Below are 24247 nucleotides of genomic sequence, written 5' to 3'. Positions count from 1 at the left end.
CAGGGCCGGGAAAGGCTGCTTCCCTAAGCAAAGCTTTGTCTGTGGCCCCGGCCTCCCATCCTGCGGCAGTTCGGGGCCTTGTGCCCACGGCAGGGCCACCGTTCAGGCCGCCCAGCAGCGGAAGCCTGGAAGGCTGGCCAGGGAGTGCTGTGCCCGCCTCCCGGCCGAGGCTGGCAGAGCTGAGATCCCACAGCAGCTGCTGGCTTTGTTGTTTGGGGTTTTGGGGTCAATTTTGTTTTCGGTTTTGAAGGGAGTAGGAAATACACGGTATAAGTAGGGTACCTGGTTCTGAAAAATACATTCTAAGTTTAAACTTAACACACGAGCACACCCATCAGCCTTTTCTCAGTGTGTCGAACTTTTCCAGGTGGAGAAATGAGAAAAAGCTTGGTTAAAAAGCACATGTGCACATACTTTAAGACTGGCCAAGTATCTGCGCGGGTTTCTGTTGTCATCTGTCCCTTTAGCCACTATTCCCTCCTCTTTCATATACTTCTCCCCGTTACTAATACTTTCCAGTTAAAACGTGAATGCCGATAGTTTCAAGAAGTGTCCTTTAGCCTGATCGGCATGTCTCAGCGGTTGAGCATCGACCTATGAACTGGGAGATCACGGTGAAATTTCCGGTCAGGGCACATAACCCGGGTTGCGGGTTCGATCCCCAGTGTGGGGCCTGCAGGAGGCAGCCAATCAACGATTCTCTCTCATCATTGATGTTTCTATCTCTCTCTCTCCCTCTCTTTTCCTCTCTGAAGTCGGTAAAAATATATTTAAAAAAAGAAGTGTCCTTTAGTTCCCCCTACCCCCTTTGACCTCCTCCCAACTTTCTCTCTTCGTCATGGCTTCTCCCTCCTCCAACAAACCTCTCCTCTCCTTCCAAAGCACCTCCTTCAGGAAGCTTTGGGGATTTATTGCCCTCAGATCAGAATGACATCGCAGCGGGCTGCTGGGGCCGCTGGGTAGCTGGGGTCATTGTAGGTGGAGAGGCCCGCAGAGCTGTCACAGAGCAGGTGGAAAATGTCTCTGCCTATATGTTGACTCAAAGCCCGGCACCCCCACTCCAGAGAGAAGCACAGTGTGCCCTCGACAGCGGTCACAGCTGGGCACTCTGTCCTGACAGAAAGTGAAGCAATGGCTGGAACAGCGAGCTCAGGGATGGGGACTAGTTATGCCCACAACCCACCTGTTGAAGCCCTAACCCCAGTGTGAGGGTCTTCAGGGGGTAACTAAGCTTAAAAGAGGTCACGGGAGGGGCCGGACCTAACCGGGCTGTGTCCTCTCAAGAGGAGGAAGAGCCTGTCTCACTGGCTCTCACAGCGAGGACACAGGGATCTGCCCCCAGGAAGAGGCCTCGCCTGATCCCAGCAGCCAGGCCCCAGAGCAGCCTCCAGCCTCCAGAACTGTGAGGGCGAATGTCATTTGAACCGCCCCTCGGTGCTGTTCTGTTAGAGCAGCTGGAGGAGTAACCTCGGATGGTCCCAATTCTGCAACAAAACAATTACTGAACAGTTACTCTTTGTATGATCGGTATGGGATATTTTGATGGTTAATTTCATGTGTCAACTTGACTGGCCTGAAGGGTGCCCAGATAGCTGGTTAGACATGACTTCCAGGTGAGGGGGGAGGATGTTTTCAGGTGAGTTAGCATTTCAATCAGCAGACTGAGTAGAGCAGCCAGTGGGTCCTGTCCAATCTGTCGAGGGCCTGCATGGAACGCAAAGGTGAGGGAGGGGAATCCTCTCTCTCCTTGAGCTGAGCGTCTGTCTTCTCCAGCCCTTGGACATCGAAGCTCCTGGCTCTCCTGCTTGCGTGCGGCAGATTTGGGGACTTCTTGGCCTTTGTAACTGCCTGAGCCAGTTCCTGTGACAAATCTTTTCTATTCGTCTGTATCTCTCCCATTGGTTCCGTTTCTCTGGAGAATCCTGACGGACATGCGTGTGTTTTGGTTGCACTAAACAGTGCGGGGAAATGTGCACTAGACTGTTATTTGGGAAGGGCATGATTATTTGGGGCATTTTCTTTCTATTTTGCTTTTTTAACCCATTTGATCCAATCTCTTTACATTCTGCTCCCAACACGTGGATTTGAGCACTTTCTCTGCATCTGGTGTAGATGAGTGACGAGTGAGCAAAGATGATGTGAGTTTCCCAAGGACGCCTTCACTTTAACAGAGAAGAATGTAACAGTGCAGTAGCCACTGCACCGGGTCGTCCTGTTACCAGGCACCAGTGGCCTCTAGCCTCAGTTTCCTCACTTGTTGAAGGAAGGTGTCAAGGACTGTGAGGACCAAGAGGAAGTGGGGGGGTGGTGCTCTGATTGGGCCCAGATTCTAGGAGGATGTGCTCAGCTGACTTGGGCCTCAGGAAAGTCCCTTGGGAATGGCTCCAGGCCCCTGCATCTGCCCCTTATCTGTGGACCTGGGGGATGCTGGGCTGGAAGGGTGGGTCCTGGGATGCTGCCCAGCACCCAGAGCAGGTTGGAGAGGATGCTTCAGATGGTGAACATGCAGTAGGGTTGGTGTTGGCAGGAGTCTTTGCATTTCATGCTCAGGGAGACATCAGGACTGGCTCAGAAACGGCAGACGACTTGCCTCAGCTGACAGCTGGGCTGTGGACCAGCTCCTCCCACTGTCCTGAAGCCATAAAGCCAAGAGGAGCAGATTCTGTGACCTTAGCGGTCTCGTCAGCAACGTGGACCCAAAATCTCAGTGGAGGACTTTGGGTGCTGCCAGGAGCCCCACAATCATCACTGTGCACTCTGAGAGCATCTCAGCAAACCTTTCGGGGAGCAGTTCAAAGCCCCCCAAAATCTGAGCATGCCTCCTTTTGGCAGAGAAAATTGTTTCAGAGTTGACTTTATTTATATTTTGAGGTGCTTTCGGGAAAGATCCGTTGTTTGAAGAAACTTGTAACAGAAAAAATGAAGATAGGTTTGTGCTTTCTCCCCCTCTTCTAGGTGGTGGCTGCCCAGGGTCGGCTGCCCTGCCTGGCAGGTGCCACTCCTGTGCGTGTGGTCGCATCTTGTCTTCTCCACGACACACTCCTCAGCCCAGAGCAACATACTTCCGGGCTTGTATCACACTCGTACCAAGTTGGGGAAGCTGGTAGCTGGACTTGATGGGACTTAATTTCTTAAATTAGGACTTTCCACATTGAGCGCTTGGTCTGTTCATGCTTATGTCACGCTGGTTCCAGGCGACTTCTACTAACGCCTGCTATTTTGGGCAGGGCCGCCTCTCCAGGGCAGATAGCAGGAGCTCATGAGGCCAGACCCCAAGCACAGGGTGTTATTTATGTTTCTGGTGGTTTTTTTTTAAATCAGGCCACAGCTACTTTTGTTTGCTACTTTACTTAGAAATGGACAGGGACGTGACCTTGGATTAGGTGATGGTTTCCTAATTATAGCACCAAAAGCACAGCATCAAAAGAAAAAACTAGATAAGTTGGATTTCATCAAAATTTAAAACTTTTGGATGTCAAAGGACACAACAATAAAATGAAAAGACAAACCACAGAATAGAAAAAAATGGTTTCAAGTCATATATCTTAAAAATTTTTTATTTTATTTTAATTTCAGAGAAGAAGGGAGAGGGAGAGAAAGATAGAAACATCCATGATGGAAGGGAATCATTGATTGGCTGCCTCCTGCACACCACCAACTGGGGATTGAGCCAGCAACCCAGGCATGTGCTCTGACCGGGAATCGAATTGTGACCTCCTGGTTTATAGGTCGACACTCAACCACTGAGCCACACCGCCTGGGTTCAAGTCATATATCTTAAAAGAACTTATATATAAAAAACTCACAGCAGCAACTTAAAATGGGCAAAGCATATGAATAAGCGATTCCTTCCAAGAGATCTACAGATGGCCAACATGCACATGAAAACATAAAACACGGATAAAAACAAATGTTGAGGATGTGAGAATTCGGCCCTTCAGACACTGCTGGTGGTGATTCCTGGGACAGCCAGACAGAGAACTGCCACACGACCCAGCAATTCATCTCCTGGATCTTTACCCAACAGAAATGAACACACGTGTCCACACAAAAACTTGCTCATGAATTTTCATAGCAGCCTTATTCACATAAAGTGGAAATAACTCAAGTGTCGGTCAGGAATACATGGATAAGCAGAATGTATCCATCCACACAATGGAAACTATTTGGCTGCAAAAAGAAAGGAAGTACTGATAGATGCTACAACACACATGAACCTTAAAAAATTGTGCTAAGTGAAAGAAGTCAGACACAAAGGCCACACGGTGTATGATTCCACTTACATGAAATGTCCAGAATTGGCAAATCCATAGAGAGAAAATGATTAGTATTTGCTCAGGGCTGGAGTGAGGCTAGCATCTCAAAGTACTTGGCCTAAGCCATGTGACTGCAGCCCCAGCCAAGTCCTTGATTCGGGAGTGGCCTGAGTCAGTTCAGGGGGCTCCGGGGGGAGGGCTGTAGGGGGCTCAGGATGGAGCAGCTGCCCTCAAAGCAGGAAGGGACAGATTAACATGGTGGGTGATCTGCCCAACCTTGCAGTTTTCAGCTAAGAAGTTTCCTTTGTCATTGGAGCTGTTGCTACTAGAGGTCCCAATGGACTTGCAGCCCTGCATCGTATCTGCATTCAGTTTGAGTCATTTCCTAGAAATGTTCATTAGACTTTCTTTGAATCTTGAACCAGCACTGATAAGAGCAACCACATTGCAGGACAGACGCTTGGAACCCATGTAGCCACTTTCTGTGATGGACAGGCCTGTGTGCAGAGTGAGACATCCCAAGCAGACATCAGGGCAGCACACCTGAGGGACTGTGCTCGTGCAAGACCGGAGAACCTGACCAGCCGGCCTCCTCGGAGCGCCATCCTGATCTCACACCTACATCCTCGAGGAACAGTGCCCGAGCACTGCACGGCTGAGGGCGGGAGGGGCCTGTAGAGTAAGGAGACAGCTTCAGGCTTCAAGACCAAGTAAGTTTGCGGGGAGAGAAAACTGCTGGGAGTCTTGGATTCCTTTGTCAAATGTCGCACCTTTTGTTTTTCGACCCATGTGGCAGACTTTGATAGTGCTGACATTTCTGGAGTCAGGGAGAGTGAAGTCTTGTTCTGACTTGCTTTGATCCAGTGGAGCAGTCCTTCCAGAAGGTTTGCGTGTGTCTGCGTGTTCGCTCAGGTGTGGGAAGGGGAGCTGTGTGGTCTGCCTGCCCTGGACAAGCTGAGACTGGAGCCGGCGTTCGCAGCGGCCGTGCTGAAGGCTGATTCCAGTCTCTTGTGGGAGCACTCAGGCCTCCCGTGCTGGGTGCATCGCAGATGGTGACAAACAGCCCTCCCCCCACCTCTTTATTTCTAGAATTCTCTTGCTTTGAAGCCAGCAGCCATTCATTTACTTGCTCACTAGCCCTGATGATTCTCCCAGGTGACCAGGTGGGATGGGCTCCTGGCTGCTCATCTTGTGACCCTGCTGCCAAGTTTGGCTGATCAGGAAGCTCTTCTCTTCATGATGCTGTGAAGTCAGCTAGTGGCTCCTGGGAGGAAAGGACGGGTGTGGACCAGGGCAGAGCCAGCCTGTCAGGTGGAGCGGGTGCCTGTGAAGCCGCTCCTCCCGCAGCCACCCTCTGACTGATGGGTTCTCTGCCCTGCACCTCGGTCTCTGCTCCGGGAATCAAGTGCGTGGGTGGAGCACCTGCGCCCCGCCCTGTGCACCCAGATACCCTGCAGGGTTCAGTACCTGCCGTTTGATGTCCTTCTGCACGAAGCCTGACTCTCAGCGTCATTTCTGCTGAATATCTGCGCCAAGCTGTTTCTTTGCGGTCTGACAGTTGCTGTGCGCACACGACCACGCCTGTAATTGCACGTTTCAGCTCTGTGGATGGCGCTTTCTCGTGTTTGTTTTCATGTTGTCACTGTGATGCCTGGTTGTGTGAGGCATACGGGCATGGCTGCGGTCATTTTATGTGACACCGAGAGTCCCCGTGATATGCTCATCGGCTGACCCGGCAATTCCACAGTCAGAGCTGGTCACAGCCGCGCGCCCTCACTGCTCCTTGTAAGATTAAAAGTGAAATCGAAGCAAGAGTGCAGCTGCAAGGGTGAGGTTAAATAAATTCAGGCAGATCCGTCTATTGGGGTCTTGTGAGTCTATAAAAGTATCTCAGAGCAGAATGTCTTCTGAGCACATGTTCCTAACCTGCAGCATTGACGGGAAAGCTGGGTTAGCAGGCGTGCCTCGTCCTCAGCCCACCAGGCTCCACGTGGTTCCGTGGCGGTGCGTGGGCTTCCTACCCTCGAACACTGGACTTGCTTGCCGGGTGTGTCTTTTAGGAGTTGGTCCCTGGACGAAGCTCCCACAGTGAGAGGGAGAGTCTGCCTCCATCAGGTTGCTGGTCGGCTGGTCCTATGACACTGTGACATTATAGGTCTTCAAACTGAAGATGATTCTAAGAAGCACTTAAATATAGATAGATAGATAGATAGATAGATAGATAGATAGATAGATTTCTGAGAGGAAGGGAGAGGGAGAGGGAGAGGGAGATGGAAACATCAATGATGAGAGATAATTGATTGGCTGCCTCCTGCATGCCACTGGGGGTCGAGCCCGCAACCCGGGCATGTGCCCTGACTGGGAATCGAATGGTGGCCTCCTGGTTCATAGGTCATGCTCAACCCCTGAGCCACTCCAGCTGGGCAAGAAGCACTTGCTTACAGAGGAGTTCCCTGGTGTCATGGGAGCCTGAGTGAGGACTCGGACCTGTGGCAACCACGCTCCTGCACTGTCTGGCTTCTGTTTCTCCTCCTGCTGATGTCGGAAATAGAAGTAGAGAAGAAAATATCATTTAATTGGAGTGGACATGGGAAACAGGATGGAGAGAGGGTGGGTGGACATTTGCCTAAACAATAAGTACCTGTCCTAATTGTTTACTTTGTGGAAAATACAAGATGTAACAGATTGCTTGATAGAAGAGCTGTGACGATGTTTACTCTTGTAGAAAGCTATTTTAGGAACCCATGTTGGAATCTTAGGAAAGGGACATTCTGTAGGAGAAATTGTGTTTTTAGGACAGTTGGGAATTTTTGACTAATAAAGTGCACATGCTCCTGTGTAAACAGCGGCGGGCGGGCTGTGTCTGCAGCTCTGAGGTGCTGCAGCCCAGGTGTCCTGCCGCTTCCTTCCCGGCACTTCCGCCCTGGGCAGGCCAGGAGGGCGCTGTGCACCTTCACCCCTTCACTGGGGCCGACCCCACCTGTCAGGATGGCGAGAACAGCTGGGCTCACAGTCACTGTCCCTCCTCCTCACCAGGCCGTCTGCACGTCACCACCTCTGAGCCAACTACTTCAGCAGACGCCTAGACCTGTTCACCTTTCAGCTTATTTATCTGTTTTTGTTAATCCTCACCCAGTGATATTTCTTCCCATTGCTTTTCAGAGAGTGGAAAGGAGGGAGGAGGGGGAGAGACAGGGAGAGAGACAGAGACAGATATTGATGTGAGAGGGACACATCGATTGGTTGCCTCCCGCACGTGTCCCGACCCAAGGCCCGACTGAACCTGCAACCCAGGTCTTTGCCCTTGACTGGGAATCTAACCCAAGACCCTTTGGTGTGAAGGCCGGCACTCTAACCACTGAGAATACTGGCCAGGACCACTTTTTCGTTTAATCAACTGTTTTCCAACTTATAAAATGTTATTAACCAATGTTACTACCTCAATTAAGAAAACCTGGAGGTGGTAGAGGTGTCCCCTGGCTCTGCAGGTCAGCCCGCCTCAGTCAGTTACAGGGTCAGCGAGAGGCATCAGTCCATTTACAAAGCAGGAACCTCAAAAGTGCCCTGAGCACACTTGTCCTGGGCCCCCTCCTGCTGAGCATCCCAGACCAGCCTGCAGGACACGTGTTTCGCAGTAGATGAGGGGCCCCAGTTGTAGTTGTCTTTTCTCTGTTATGACCGACCAGGGTCCTTTACTGAAACATAACAAGCGCCCAGTGCAGCGACACTTTGGGTCAGCTTTCCATTTGCTTCAATTCCCTTGGAGGCTTGGTTAAATGAATCAGGGTCTCTGGACATGCAGGAATCATCATTTTAGCATGTGTGACAAAGGTCAAATGTTAGGGGCCCCAGTGTGTGGGGCCTTCCGGTGGTTGCAGTTGTGGGGTCCCTAAAGAAGGGAGGCACAAGGTGTGGATGAGGAACTGAGCCCCAGCCCCATCTCCTCTCGTCCTCCAACCTCCATACCTCAGGGGTGGACAAGGGTGAGTGACATGCTGCAGGAACAAAGCTCTCACCCCTGCCGCACACACGGCTGTGGCCACCTCGGACCTGGGCTTTTAGCCCCAGCGCCCGTGTGCCTGGTCTGCTGGGCTCGCGTTGCCTTGACCCCCGGAGAAGCTAGAAACACTTTATAAACCTCAAGTGCCTGTAGCTGTGAGAACAGGCTGGAATCCACAAGTGTCTCCCCCACTTGTCTGATAATCTGCTGAGAACATTTAGTGGAAAATTGAAAATATTGTTTTGTTTTCAAATAAGCTGGACAGAGCAGTTTCTTGTTTTCTTATGTTGGAAGGGTGGTTCTGGGGTCACACCCTGACGGGGAGGTTGAAATTAGTTGCTTCCAATAAAGTTGTTGATGTCCTTAGATTCTAATTGATGGGGAGGTATGTGTACATATATATGTGCACTTAGTCTGATAACTAATACCAACATTCAGTTTCAAATATTTACTTGGTACAGGTAGAATATTTTATTAGTTAAAACAGATTAACATGCATAACCCGTGGGCACCAACAATAGTGTGCTGAAAGACTGGGGCAGGGGGGAGGGTGCAGGTTAGGGGTCAGTGGGGGGTGGAAAAGGGACATATGTAATACTTTCAACAATAAAGATTTTTTTAAAAAAACAGATGAACAGTCTTAATGTTGAGAAACGAGTCTATAATAATAATATGTGGTTCAAAGAAAAGTGTCAAAATCAAAACTGTGTACAAAAAGTCAGGGTGATTAAGGAACTCGGACACTGCCATGCAGATATAGTTGCTAGATGGAATTAACAGTGATTTGAACGACAAAAATGTAGTGTAGCATTTAAAAGTAAGGGCTGGTTTCGACTATGGTTACTGGCTGACTTATAATTAGGCAAATAGGAGAAATTGCTGTATTTCTGTTTGTGAATTGCTAGAAAGTAAGGGCATGGGAGACTCTCATTTCCCTGACCTACTTTGCCATCCTAGGCCGAGAGCGCCAGCCAGGCTGTAGGCCCTAAGGACACGGATCATTCACCCGCCGCCAACACGGCTCCTGGCCTTCTTACCAGCTTTCCGCCCTTCTCAGAATCTAATTCCAGAGCTTTCCACCAGGATGAGGAGTCCTGGTGTCCTGCAGGAGGGGAGGCCACTGCGTTCAGCAGCTGACACCCCCAGACTGTGCTGCCTCGTTGGGGTTTCCCGGGATGTGGGCCGGGACTCCCGTTGACAGACACTCGCTGGCTTCACTTGGGAATGGACAGGGAGCAGGAACACAGTCGTGGGTGTGGTGGCATGAGGCCTTCGCCGACCCGACCCCTGGCCTCGGGGAGCCAGGCTGTGTGTCAGGTAGCACTGTGGGTGTCCCTGCCTTCCTTCCAGAAGGAAAAACACAAACCAAGAGCCACAGCCTTTGTTTACAGGCCCAGATGGGGACAAAGTTGTAGGTTTGTCACTCAAAAAATAAATGGAAATGATAAATGACTTTCTGGCAACTTCCTAGGTTAGCAATTCAACACCATTTACAACAAACATGCATTGCAATGTGAGGTTGGCTGGGCTTATATGTTGTTATCAGAAGGCTCCCCTACACGCCATCCTCTCCGAGGGCCCGGGGAGGCCCAGGACCGATGGTGAGCTCTGCTCTGGACACGACATTCAGACAGGACAGTAGGGAAGAGCAATGTGGACCCCACAGAAACTGAAATGAAAGTTATAAGCTCTCACCTTTTAGACAAGAAGAGAACATGTCATGGAGGGAATTCCCTTAAATTTGAAGGGTGTGGATTCCAGGAAAAAGACCGGTGTTTTGACTTGGTGTCATAGCGTGTGAGGCAGATGGAGGACAGGCCCTGGTAGAGCTGGGTACGGGGGCAGCAGAGACGGGACACGGCCAGGACCACAGCTCTGGCCTCGTCCCACTGCAGCAGAAAGACCCAGTTGTTAGCTTCGTTGATTTTCTCTGGTCTTTTTCTGTTTGTAGTTTTATTGAGTCACTGTTTATCCTTACAATTTTCTTCCTTTGTCTCGCTTGGGCTTATGTTGCTCTTTTTCTAGGTTTCTGAGGTTGGGGCCTAGATTACTGACTTGACTTTTCCTCTCTGATGCATTTGGTGCTGCACCCCCCGCCCCACCCCACCCCACCCCCGCCCCCTGCGCTGGCCAGCGTGGCTCCCTCAGCCGTGTTTAGTGTTCACCCAGGTCAGTGTGGTTTCTTCCTTGGAACCTTTCTCTTGGACCCATACATTATTTACAAGTGTGTTATTTCCTGAGTGTTTGGAGATTTTCCTGTGGTCTCTGGTATTGATTTCTAGTTTGAGTTATGATTCACAAGCATACTCTCAGAGAGCACACGCAGTGTGATTGCAGTTTTTAAGGATTTGTTGAGCTTTGCATGGCCCAGGATCTGGTCTATCTTGGCTACGTTCCACGGGCACTTGAATGGGAGTCCACTGTTGTTGGCTGTTCCGTTGTGTCTGCTGGGTTCTGTTGGTCAGCCGTCCTATTGAGTGTATTGCTAATTCTCGGCAGACTTGTTCTATGAACTGTTGAGAGGAGGGTTGGTGTCTCCAACGGTAACTGGGGGTCTGTTTCTTTCAGCTCTTCCAAGATTTTGCTTGTCTTTTCAGTTTGTTAGTTTTGCTTCCCAGAACTTGCACATAGTTCCCATAATGTGGTGGGTTAGGATGTGTCCCTTCCTATCCCTGTTCCTCTCGGCGCCTTTGCCTGAAGTCTACTTTATCTGACGTCAGTGGAGCATCTCATGCTTTCCTTTAATTAATGTTTGTGTGGGTCTGACTTTGTCTCTCCTGTTACTCTGCCTTGTAGCTGGTGGGAGGCGAGTTCCCGCAGACCTAAGGCAGGATGCTCCACCCTCACTGTTCCCGTCAAGTCCAGAACATACTCTTCTTACAGCGTTTTCCAGTTTCATTTAAAATTATGCCTGCGTGTCTCTCTCTCTCTCTCTCTCTCTCTCTCCCTCCCTCCCTCCTTCCCTCTCTTCTTCCCTCTCTCCCTTCCACTAGCTTCATGGTTTCTTCAAGACAGACTTTCTCTAACTCATCACTGTGTTGCTAAAGTCACAGGGCCTGATGCCAGTAAGAGCATGTGCTGAGTACAGAGGCTGCAGGCTGGCCAGGAACACACACTGGTCAGTCATCAGCATTGGAAGCCAAGGAACAAAACCACATACAGCCATACGTGGACCCAGTGAATGTATGGAAGGGGCCCGATAGATCCACATGTTGGGGGCATGTCTGTGGAGCAGAGCAGAATATGTTCATATGTTATAATTTTTTAAAAAATCACTTTATTTCAGAAGTCCTTCTGGACCTTGCTATGTCAACATGGAATAAAAAAAATGATGATAATTTGCTCTGGCCAGTGTGGTTCAGTTGGTTGGAGCATCGTCCCATACACCAGAAGGTCGAAGATTTGATTCCCAATCAGGGCACATACCCAATCCCCGGTTGGAAGGCAACCGGTTGATGTTTCTCTCATACATCAATGTTCTCTTTCTTCCTCTCCCTTCCTCTATCTCTGAAATCAATAACAAGCTATCCTTGGGTGAGGACTAAAAGGAGATGATAATTTGGTTGATGCTGTAATTAATTCTTTGATCAATCTGCTGAAGGCTGGCATAGGATTCTGGCTCCCAGGACTGGGTCCTCGTCACGCCCAGGTGTCCTGGCATTCAGCTTGTGCCTGCATGAGGGCTGTCGAGGCCTCCACTCCAAGCTGCCTGAATTCCTGCTCTGCACGTGGAAGTTACTTTGTCTTTGAAGTCCTTTCCTGAGCTGTGACCAAATTCTGCAATCCCCAGAAGAACTCTCAGGTGGTGAGCCTGCTTGGTGAAGTGCAAAGCCCAGTTGCCTGGGGGTCTGTTTCTAGCCTCAGATCTGGAGAAGACACAGCACTCTTGTCAGGTTTTTCATTAGCAAAGCAATGGAGACGGCTCCCACCCCAAACAGGGGAGGCTCTTGGATGCAGCAGAAGTTCCACAGGACCATCCACGCCAAACACGACATGCGCGTGTGGGAGTGGGCACACCTTTGGGGATGGCTCCTCCCCTTGTCTGTGCACAGCCCTCATCTCCTGCCCCCATAAACCACATCCATCTGCTCCCAGGACTTTTCTTATACTTTTCCCACGTCAAAAGAAAAAAAAGAGGCATAGTATAAAAAAAGAAAACAGACATAAACCAAACATGCTGTTTGTCTCACATGAGAAAATGTTTACCTCAGTGTTTCCCAGTGCCACCTGCCTGACAGGTCATTTCCTTTTCAAATCATTCCTTGCTCGTGGATTGCAATGCAGCTGCTTTTTGTGCACTGACTTTGTATCCTGTTACTTTGCCGAGTTCATTTATTAGATCTCACAACTTTTTGTGGTGTCCTTAGGATTTTCTGTGTGTAGGATCATATCTGAAAATAGAGATAATTTTACTTCTTTCCCCCCAGTTGTTAGGCCTTTTATTTCTTTTTCTTGTCTAACTGCTCTGGCTAGAACTTCCAGTACTGTGTTGAACAGAAGTGGTGAACGTGGACATCCGAGTCTTATTCCTGATCTTAGAGGAAATGTTTTCAGTCGTTCACCTTGGATCTGATGTTTGCTCTGGGTTTTTCAGACATCACTTTTACTATGTTAAGGAGTTTCCTTCTGTTCCTAGTTTGTTGTTAACTTGTTGAGAGTTTTTATAATGAAAGCGTGTGGATTTTGTCAGGTGTTTTTTCTGCATCAATTGAGATGATCATGTCCACCCCGCCCGCCCCCCCCCCTTCATTTTGTTGATGTGTCTTATTATATTGATTTTTCCCCCCTACATTAAACCTTGCATCCCAGGAAAAAAAAAAATCTCATTTGGTCTTGGTATAGAATTATTTTAATCTTCTGTTGAATGTTTTGTTTTCTAGTATTTTGTTGAATATTTTTACATCAATGCTTATAAGGAATATTGGTGTGTAGCTTTTTTCCCTTTAGTGTCTTTGGGATCAGGGCAGTGCTGGCCTCATCGAATAATTTGGGAAGTGTTCCTTCCTCTTTGATTTTGAGGAAAGTTTGAGAAGGATTGGTATTTGTTCTTTAAATGTTTGACAGAATTCACCAGTGAAACCACCAGGTCCATGGCTCTTCTTTTTGGGGAGATTTTCGATTACTTATTAATCTCCTTTACTATAGGTCTATTCAGCTTTTTAAACTTTCTTCATGATTTAGACTTTGTAGGTTTTGAGTTTCTAGGAATTTGTCCATTTCATCTAAGTAATCAGTTTGGCCCTGGATGGTGCGCTCAGTGGTTGGAGCTGTTGTTGTTGGGTGGAGTGTTGTGTATAAGTCCATTAGATATAGTGGGTTATTGTGTTAAGTTTTCTATTTCCTTACTTATCTTTTCTCTGGTCATTTTTGTGGGTAGTGTATTGAAGTCCAACTACTATTATAGAACTCACTTCTTTAAGTTTTCTCAGTTTTTGCTGTCAGTAGATGTATAAATGTTTATAATTGCTATATCTTCTTGTTCTATTGACTCCTATCTATATATATAAAAGCCTAAGCGACCAAATGACCGGTCGACCGTCAGCCAGTTGACACTGGTCGCTATGCCACACACTGACCACCAGGGGCAGATGCTCAACGCAGGAGCTGCCCCCTAGTGGTCAGTGCGTTCCCACAGCGGGAGCACCGCTCAGCTGACCTACCAGTCTTGGCAGCCCACCAGCCCAGCGGCAGCCACTTACTCCCTCAGTAGTCCTGCAGGTCCAATCTCTAGAGAACAGGCCAGGCACCGATGGACCTGCGCCACTGGCACGATCCCGACAGCACCTCCGGCCTCCTGTAAGTCGGCCTCGGGCACTGTGACCACTTCCCCTCCCTAGACGCTCTGCGAAGAAGAAACGATATAAAAGTGGCTGCCAGGTGGCTCCCGACAACCGGTGCAAACATCAGCGGGATGGATCCAGACCGGCAAGGGTGTCCCACCGCCCACCCATGGGCCGATCGCTTCCCGCCCTCCCCCCGCGGGACAGGCGCCAGATGCAGGACTCATGGCTATAGAGCACTGCTGTGGCGCATGAGCCTCTCCTGATCGGGACTGACTGGGCGCAGCGAGACCGGGATGAGTGGGAGCAGCAGGCAGGAGCAGCAGGCAGCATTGGACTGCGGGTTTCGGCCTGATGCGCGCAGGCCAACCCCAAGGGACCCCACCTGTGCACGAATTCATGCACTGGGGGTCTAGTAAATTAATAATTCCTGTAAATGCTTTAGTCTTTTAAGTAATGTAGAAAATAGGATTTGAAATTTCAAACCAAAGTAACAGTAATACTACTTTTTAGACAAATAATTTTTTCCTTTAAATATATTTGTCTCTTAAATCATGGAAAAACAAAAAGTGCATTTCTAAACCATTGTTACAATAATATAATACTAGCTTTTATAACTGCACACGTATTTACTGTTATTGAGATCTTTATTTCCCCAGTCAGCTTCAAGTTGCTATCTTCAAGTTGTTCTTTCATTTGACCTACAGAACTCTCTTGAGCATTTTTTAAAAAGATGTTTATGTTTTTAATTTAAGTTCTTTATTGTTAAAAGTATTACATATGTCTCCTTTTCCCCCATTGACCTCTTCCAGCCCGCTCCCACCCTCCAGCACAGGCCCTCATCCCACTACTGTTTGTGTCCATTGGTTATGCTTATATGCATGCATACAAGTCCTTTGGTTGATCTCTGACCCCCACCACCCTCCTGCCTTCCCTCTGAAGTTTGACGGTCTGATGCTTCTATGTCTAAGACTTTTTTATGTAGTTTCAATTGATTTTTAGAGAGAGAAACATCGAAGTGAGTGCATAACATTGATCTGCTGCCTCCTGCATACCCCCTACTGGGGTCAAGCCTGCAATCTGGACATGTATCCTGACCACAATCGAACGAACTGGCAAACCCCAGGTGCACAGGACAATGTCCAATCAACTGAGCCACCCTGGCTAGGGCACCCTTGAGCATTTCTTACAGGATAGATCTAGTGCTCAGAAACTCCTCAGCTTTTATCTAGTAATATCTGGATTTCTCACAGTTTTGCTGGATGTAAGATTCTTGGTTGACAGTTCTTTTTCTTTCTTTTTTTTTTTTTTAAAGGATTCTTTAAAAAAATATATTTTTATTGATTTCAGAGAGGAAGGGAGAGGGAGAGATAGATAGAAACATCAATGATGAAAGAGAATCATTGATTGGTTTCCTCCTGCACCCCCACTGGGGATTGAGTCTGCAACCCAGGCATATGCCCTTAGCTGGAATTGAACCTGGGACCCTTCAGTCTGCAGACCGATGCTCTACTCACTGAGCCAAATTGGCTAGGGAAACAGTTCTTTTTCTTTTAGCACTTTGACTATATCAGCCCACCGCCTTCTGTTCTCCAAATTTTCTGCTAAGAAATCTGCAGATAATCTTACTGATGCTCCCTTGTATGTGATGACTCTCTTCTCTCTTGCTTTTAAGATTTCTCTTTTTGTCTTTTGAAATTTTGATTGTAATGTATCTCAGTTTGGGTCTCCTTGACTTCATCTTACATAGAGTTCATTGAGCTTCTTGGATGTTTATATTCATGCATTTCATCAAATTTGAGAGTTTCAGGCATTATCTCTTCAAATATTCTCTCTCCATCCCTTTCTCTTCTTCTGGAACTCCCATGATGCACATGTTGGTTTTGTTAGCCTAAAAAAAAAAGACCTTTCAAAATGAGAAGCAAACGCATGTTTATTTGAGAGCAGTAAGAATAGCTATTCAGGAAGCACTGATTCAGGTAGAAGCCCTAATAGTGTTCTGGTTAGGAGACAAAGGCAATGAGTATTTATGAGAAAGCAAAGAGGAACAATTATATCCATAGAAGGAAGGCATTTCTATAGATGCAGATAACATAACATAGTGACGCCAATTCTAAATAATGCTTTCAATTTTCAGTATAGTAGCCATCAATCTAGTAGTCATAATAACTGTTTTCTTGTTATCTTTGCAAACAATGGGGGGCTCCAAATTGCTTCGGCCCAGTCCAAAGTTATTTTGCCCTGCTTTAATATCCAAAGATTTGAGGCATAAGATATGCAAGGCAGTTCCTTTGGGAGGGCAACTCTGGCTCCATTTTAAAGGGACTCCATTTTTATTATTGTTTACAGTGTGCTTTGTGGTGTCCCACGGGTCCCTGAGGCACCATACATTCACTTTTCTCTAATATTTTTCTTTTAGTTTCTCAGCAATAATAATTTATATTGTCCTATCTTAAGCTCATTGATTTCTTCTTTTACTTATTCAAAGCTGACTTTGAATCCCCCTAGTGAATTTTGTACTTCAGTTATATATACCTTTCAGCTCCAGAATTTCTATTTGGTTTCCTCTTAGGTTTTCTATCATTTAGTGATATTTCCATTTTGTTTACACCTTGCTTTCTGGTCTTGCCTGGCTTGTTTCTTTTTTTTTAATGGAACATACTCTCCTGTTGCTTTGAATATCTTGTGGATTTTTTCTTGAGCACTGGACATTTGGATCTAATAACTTAACTCTGGAAATCAGATTCTCCCCCTTCCCCAGAGTTTGCTGGTTTAGTCTTTTTATTTATTTTTTATTTTTTTTATAGGCTCTCTCTGTGCCTCGGATGAGCCTGAGATGTTTCCTCGGGTCTTTTCTGGGGATGTGTTGCCACTTTGTAATTTTCCTCTATGTGCAGTTGTTTTTGTGATTTTTTAAAAAAAAATCCCCACCTGAAGATATGTTTCCATCGATTTTAGAGAGAGAGGAAACTCAGGAACGAGAGAGATTGGCTGCCTCCCATATTCACCCCCATCAGAGTTCGAATGGGCAACCTGGGTATGTGCCTTAACCAGGAATTGGATCCGCAACCTTTTGGTTCTCTGGACAACGCCCCAACCAACTGAGCCACCAGGCCAAGGTGCCAGTTGTTTTTAAATGTCCTAGACTTTAATGTCTGGCTCCCGGCGTTCTCCCTTTAAATCTCACAGAAGCCACTTGAGCCGGGGAGGGGCTTCATACCGAGGAGGAGGGGCAACGACAATGGCTACCCACCTCTTTGTCTGCATCTCTTTAGCCAGAAGCAGCAATCAGCTCTCAGCACCGACTCCCAGTATTTGGAAGACAGAGTCTTTTTGACCACATTGGCTTCCACAGTCTGTACGAGCTGCTGTGTACGAAACCACGTGCACAGCTGCCTGCCAGGGAGTTGGGGCGGAGGATGGGCAGCCTCACTGTGCTAGTCAATGGAATTTACCCAAATGGACCATTATCACTGTCCAACTCGTCTTCTTGAAATTGCAGACCTTGGATACAGACTCCAGAGTTCCCAAGTGGTGACGTCAGACAGATGCTGCCCCTGCAGTTGTCCTGCTGGGGAGAGAAATTCCTGGTACTTCCTCTCCACCATCTTCCCAGAATCCTGACAGGCACTCCTAACCCTTCCGTCTATTGTTAATTCTCTTTATCGCAGTGTCTTGTTAGTACCTCGTAATCTTCCCACCGTCTCATTGGTTGCCGTGGGGCCGTTTTGAGATTTGTAGAAAGTCAGTTGGAGGGACATGGCTGCACTTGAACCTGACCTCAAACATTTGCCTAGTGAATATGTTGGGCCAGGCCCGCTGCTGCGAGGATGGCTGTGCGCACATCATCCCCGAGGCTATTTGATACTTTCCAGAACAGGGACGTGTGACAGAAGGAACTGACAGTTCAGCTCCGAAGTGTGTGTGTGTGTGTGTGTGTGTGTGTGTGTGTGTGTGAGTGTGTGAGAGAGAGAGACTTGGGGGGCTGGGGTTAGTGGTGCCCACTCTTCCGATGTCCCCGGGGTCCCGTGGGGAGTGTGAGAAGCGGCTGAAAGGTGAGCAGCAGGAAGAGCCGAGATGCACCCATGCAGGCCGGGCTCCAGGTGGCTGCGTTGTTTTGTTGCGCTTTGTCACCGGCGTCCTCGGTCCTGACTCTCATCTTCTCTTCCAGAGGAGGCCGAGCAGGGCCTGGCGACAGGCTCGCTCTCGCGGCGCAGGAAGGCGCTGGCGCTGCGGGAGGAGGGGCCCCGCCGACGCGCGCACCTGCACATCGGGCTCCCGCACGACTTCCGCCCCGTGTCCTCCATCATCGACGTGGACATCCTGCCCGAGACGCACCGGCGTGTGAGGCTGTACCGGCACGGCTGCCAGAAACCTCTGGGCTTCTACATCCGCGACGGCATGAGCGTGCGGGTGGCGCCGCAGGGGCTGGAGAAGGTGCCGGGCATCTTCATCTCGCGCATGGTGCCGGGGGGCCTGGCCGAAAGCACCGGGCTTCTGGCCGTGGACGACGAGGTGCTGGAGGTGAATGGCATCGAGGTGGCGGGGAAGACGCTGGACCAGGTCACGGACATGATGATCGCCAACAGCCACAACCTCATCGTCACGGTCAAGCCGGCCAACCAGCGGAACAACGTGCTGCGCGGCAGCCGCGCCGCCTCCGGCAGCTCCGGCCGCTCCTCGGACAGCACGGCCAGCCGCCACAGCCTGCAGGCCCCTGCGCCGCACAGCCTGCCCGCCGACGACATGGAGAGCGACGAGGAGCCCGACGTGGTGCTGGAGGGTGACCTGGAGCCCCGGTCGATGCCGCGGCTCCCTCCCGGCAGCCTCAGCCGGGTCAATGGTGCGGGCCCAGCCTTCGGACTGCACGGCCCTGGGCGCGATAGCCGCGTCCTCAGGCTGCTCAGCTCGTTTCCGCCTGACATCCACCACAGCCTGGCGCTGCCCCCTGGCGGCGTGGAGGAGCATGGGCCGGCTGTCACCCTTTAGCGCGGGGCCACCCTGCAGCGCCGGGCATCTCCCTGTAGCATCCTGTCCCAGCCCGAGCGTCCTGACCACAGTCTGGCGGCAGGGACCAGTCCCCTCCCGTTTTTAAAATAAGATAATTGTATATGTCACCCCCTCCTCTGTGTTTTTATTTATCCCTCCCTTTGCTTCCACAACCCTACTCGATGTTTCAATTTATGGACAGAAAATAAAAATACTGCCTATTTTTTATAAATCTCTCCACAAACAGAAGGTGCACACTTGCGCGCACACACCAGGCCCATTGCAGGTCCAGGGCCTTTGTAAAGTTATTTTCTGACCAAGTGTAGGAAATACGTCCTTTTTAAAATTTTAAAAAGACTTTATTTTTTTAAACGAAGCTTTAAAATTACCCTTTCAAAGGGCAAATTCATGTTTTTAACTTCAGCGATGCAAACATACCTACTTGTTGGCACCGCGTCTTCTGCGTTTCGCGTGGATCCTTCTGGTGGGCTGGACGCTGTGAAGAAAGTACCTGGCAGGAAGGGAAGGACTGATTTTTAAGAACAGACGCACCCACATCTCTAATAGGTATGACTGTAGAAGACAAATTTTAAATTGTCAGTTATAGTCCTGTTTCAAATAGCCAAATGGGAGCTGCACCCCCAGACCTCACTGGGAAAAGGAGCGCTCCTGACTGAGGTCATGCCCGGTGACCTGGGACGCCCCAAGGGCTGTCAGTTGCCCTCAGGAAAGCAGCCAGCTCTGCTCCCCAATACCTTTTGTGATCAAAAGCCAGTATTTACTTGGAGATAAAAAACCAGTCTTTTCCATGACTTCACTTTCTGAAATGTTTCCATAGAAATGGTGGACAACCCTACCCCACCTCCAGGCAAGCCTTTGAAAGCTCACAGACATTTGGGCCGATGTCTGTTATCTTCATTTTAAAATATCTTCGTATGAAACGTAATGATTTTTTAACACAGATTCGATCCATTGCCACTTCCCTTTGATCTTGTAGCAATATTTACATATTTAGGAATTTCGAATGTTTTATTCCATGTTTATACCAATGAAGTTTTATATGAAGTGTATATTCTGTTTGAATCCGATATTGAGGAGAAAATGTTACAGTTATATTTTGAGGACTAACCTTTGACCAAATAAAGCTTTCATATAACTACAGGTAAAAATATTTTTTTAGGTGGCCTTTCATTGCAGCTGCTTCCCCTGTGGCCCAGCACCCACTGCTGGTCAATGGCAGAACTGTCCTTCCTTCATGGATGTCAGACTATCTGAAAACTCTCTCACTGTTTTCATTTTTCCTGAACTTGTTAAGTGAAAAGCAAATTATTTTCCTTTCGTGCATAAAGTATTTATTGTTCAGAAATAGCTTTTATTGAGTACTTGTTCCCTGCGCCTATGTTTGATATTTTTATTTGAATGCCCGTCTCTCTCCTACCCATTTTCCCCTAGGCACAGGGAAGACCAAAGACACTCCCCACTTTGAGGTCCTAGTGAGAGCGTACACACTTCCAAATTTATGGGCTCCAATGAACTGTGCAAGCATCTTGTTTGGTGCCCCAGCAGTAGGAGGTATTTTTTTTTCTACCATGACACGTATAATAGAACCAAAACTCTAATGCTAACATACTACCACAAAGGAAATGTTATTTTACTAAGTTATTGCTGGTTCGAGAGTATCTTGTTGAATAACTGGGTCTGTTACCAAGAAATAAAGTTATATTTCTTACCACGTTTTAAGTTGTTAAGCAAATGTGAATAAATTTTTTTTTTTTTTTTTAAAAAGATTGTGCGCTATTCAGAATTTTAGGAGTTATGAACTGCTTGGAATAGCTGCTTGCGTGTATTTTTCTACCCAGGTCTATACTTCTGCCATTTTCTTTAAAAAGCAAACAATATTGTATTATGTGTTAAAGTTTTCTTGGTTTTATATATCAAAGAATAAAAACATTTTCTTTGTGTTCTTCAGTTGTGTTCTAAATAACAGAATATCAGTGTTAACAACAAAACAGATAAACTTATAGCTCTGGTGGGATGCCTGGAATACTTACGATGTGCCTGTCATGGGTCATATATTTACATATTTTTTAAGCCTCACCCGAGGATATGTTTTTATTGATGAGAGAGAGAGAGAGAAAGAGACATTGATGTGAGAAACATCTATCAGTTGCCTCCTGTACACTTCCTGACCAGATTCAACTTGACCAGGTTTGACCAGGGATTGAACCCACAACCTGGGCATGTGCCCTGACCGGGAATCAAACTCATTACCTTTTGGTGCAGGGGAGAATGCTCCAACCAAAGGAGCCACACTGGCCAGGGCTGTCATGGGTCATATTTTTTCACTTAATCTTCACATGTTCTCCATGAGGCAAGTATTATCCTCATTATACAGATGAGAAAATGGGTCCAAACAGTAGTGTCATTTTAAATTACCAAATTATAGACATATTTGGTGGGAGATTGATGTGTCTTAGGTCTATAACCTTCTTTTGAAGTCCTTTTGAAAAAGCTTTCCTGAATTCTTACACAGCTCCTCCTAAATATACTCTGGTTTGCAAAATTTGCAATAACACATTATCATCCCACTTCTAAATTAAAAAACACACAAAGAAACATTAATTTTAAAAATATATGTGTCCCTATGTTCATTGCAGCATTATTTTCAATAGCCAAGATATGGAAACAACCTAAGCGTCTATCACTGGAGAATGAATAAAGATGTACATACATACAATGGGATATTATTCAGCCACAAAATAATGAAATCTTGCACAATGTGACATGGATGGAGCTTGAGGGCATTATGATAAGTGAAATAAGTCAGACAGAGAAAGACAGATACAGTATGATCTCACTTGTATGTGGAATTGAAAACAACAAAAGATACAGTAAACAGATTGGTGGTTGCCAAAGGGGTTGAGGGAGGGAGAAATGGGAGACAGGCTAAAAAGGTACAAACTTTCAGTTGTAAACTAAGTCATGAAGTTGTAGTACAGAATGGTGACTGAACCGCATCCAGCGTGGCCAGGGGTGAACCTGAGGAGGGGCAGTGAAGGATTAAAGAAGACAGACAAGAGAATACAGTTGGGGCTAGGTAGGTTCACTTGTGCCTGGATGAGGACACAGTGACCCAGCCTGTAAGCCCGAAGCTTTATTTTATAGTCAGAGCACACAAAGCAAAACAAGGGGAGTGGTCAACATGTTTACAATGTTCTTGCATGTTTCAAATCTACTTCGTTACTTAAGCCTTATTTTGGCATCACTTGCTGCACCTCCCACAGCCCATTAGCTACCTAGGAACAAGGGAGGACTATACGGTCAAGCTTAATTGTGCTAGGTGGGCTCTGCCCTCCAAGCTGGGACTTGTTTGTGGCCCTGCCACAGGTCAGTCTGAGGCTTAACCCTATAGCCGCTCCCTAAAGGAGACTATAGTTAATAATACTGTAGTGTGTATTTAGAAGTTGTAAAAGAGTAGATCCTAAATTCCTCATTATATTCATTTATACCTAAATTTTAAATTTTCTTCATGAGGATCCAGATATCCTGGCTCCCAGCACTGGATTTTCCTATTAAATAATATTTCGTGCCCTGGCCGGGTAGCTCATTTGGTTAGACAGTCATCCCAATATGCCAAGGTCGTAGGTTGGATCCTAGGTCAGAGCACGTACAAGAAGCAACCAGTGAATGTATAAATAAATGGAACAACAAATTGATGTTTCTCTCTGTCTCTCTCTCCTTCTCTCAAATCAATGAACATATTTTAAATATCTCCTTTGATGATCCCTCCAGTCAAGAAGTTAACATTGATACGTTACAACCATCTAATCCCTGACCTCATTCCCACTTCGCCCCTTGCCTCGATAATGTCCTTTACAATAAAATGGCCAGTTCAGAATCACTCATCACAGTTAGTTGTCTTCAATCTCCTTCAATCTGCAACTGTTTTTCAGCCTTCCTTTATTTTCATGTCCTTGACACTTCTGAAGGCTACAGTTATTTTGTAATTTGGTTTTGTCTGAGGATACCCCATGGTAAGTTTTGGGTAATGTCCTTTTGGCAGGAATAATCATAGAAGTAACGCTGTTCTTCATACCCTTGAACAGATGGCACACCATTTTGATTTGTCCCATTACTGCTGATGTCCATTATTACCCTGACAACACCATCAAGGTGGTCAGTCTGTCAGGCTTCCCCACCAAAAAGCTCTTCTTTCTCCCTTTGTAATTAAGTACTTTCTAGGGAGGTATTTTGAGACTATGGAAATATTATTCCTCATCAAATTTCAAGTAACTCATTTCTATCAGTATAAGCTTGTGGATTCCTATCTTATTCAATGAATTACAACCCATCATTATCATTATTTATTTTGATGTCAAAATGTCTCAGATTTGGCTAGTGGGAGTCTCTTCAAGCTGGCTTCTGGATCTTCATTACACCCCCCATCGTTCCTGAAGCACGTTCTTGCTTTCTGGTTCAACAAGATGTTTCATGTCCACCTTATACTTTTCCTGCCTCAGACAAGCAGCCTTGTTTTCCAGGAGCTCTGGTTCCTTTTGTGGAAATGGTATTTAACAGTCAAGCTTTCCACCCTGCTTCCAGGCCTCCCAGAGACAGAACTGGCTATGTGCATGTGTGTGCACTAACAACACATGAGTACACATACATGGTAAGAGGGGGTCAGCTACCAGGACTCTTCTCTATGCAGGTTCCCTACTAACCCATGTGCAGGTTCAACACCCCCTGCCACTCCAGTGCCCCCTCTCGTCCCGTTCCACACTTGGCTGCCCTCTGCACACTTGGGCTTCTCCCATGTGCAGAAATCCTCCTCACTGCACGTGCGCTGACAATGGCTATCATCTCTTCCTGCCCCATCCAACCTTGGCTTCCTTCCTGCTCCCCACACCAGGTCCTCCCAAACCTGTGTGTTCCCGGAGGTGTTTTGCCCCCATTTATGACTGAGCGGGAAGGAGGGGGAAGAGATGGGCAGTGTGAAGCTCTTGATGCAAGCACACAGACATACTGCCACATGATAATATCAGGCGTATTTACTCAGCAAAATAACAGCAAGAATTTGTAAGCTGCTCGGACTCTGATCCCACATCTCTGTTTTGTCCTTCTCCCTGATCCTGCAGACACCGCACAGGCTGCCACTTAAGTTTGGGGGATCCATATTTTACTGCTTTATCCCCAGCATCAACAGAGACTTGCACATAATAGAA

The 24247-nt window shown here is 47.4% G+C and overlaps 1 protein-coding gene across 1 annotated transcript in view; it reads left to right on the top strand.

The window, feature by feature from the left end:
* PARD6G (par-6 family cell polarity regulator gamma) overlaps positions 1 to 20989 on the top strand; it is a 65716-nt gene extending 44727 nt beyond the window's left edge. The window contains exon 3 of the mRNA XM_036321916.1: positions 18208 to 20989. Coding sequence (XP_036177809.1) covers positions 18208 to 19025 — 818 coding nt within the window. The 3' untranslated portion in view covers positions 19026 to 20989. The remainder of the gene's footprint in view (positions 1 to 18207) is intronic.
* The last annotated feature ends 3258 nt before the right edge of the window (positions 20990 to 24247 follow it).

This window comes from Myotis myotis, unplaced genomic scaffold (genome assembly GCF_014108235.1).
Source record: "Myotis myotis isolate mMyoMyo1 unplaced genomic scaffold, mMyoMyo1.p scaffold_m19_p_9, whole genome shotgun sequence".
Lineage (NCBI taxonomy): Eukaryota > Metazoa > Chordata > Mammalia > Chiroptera > Vespertilionidae > Myotis > Myotis myotis.
The sequence above is the reverse complement of the archived record's forward strand: the minus strand, read 5'-3'. Positions and strand labels throughout refer to the sequence as shown.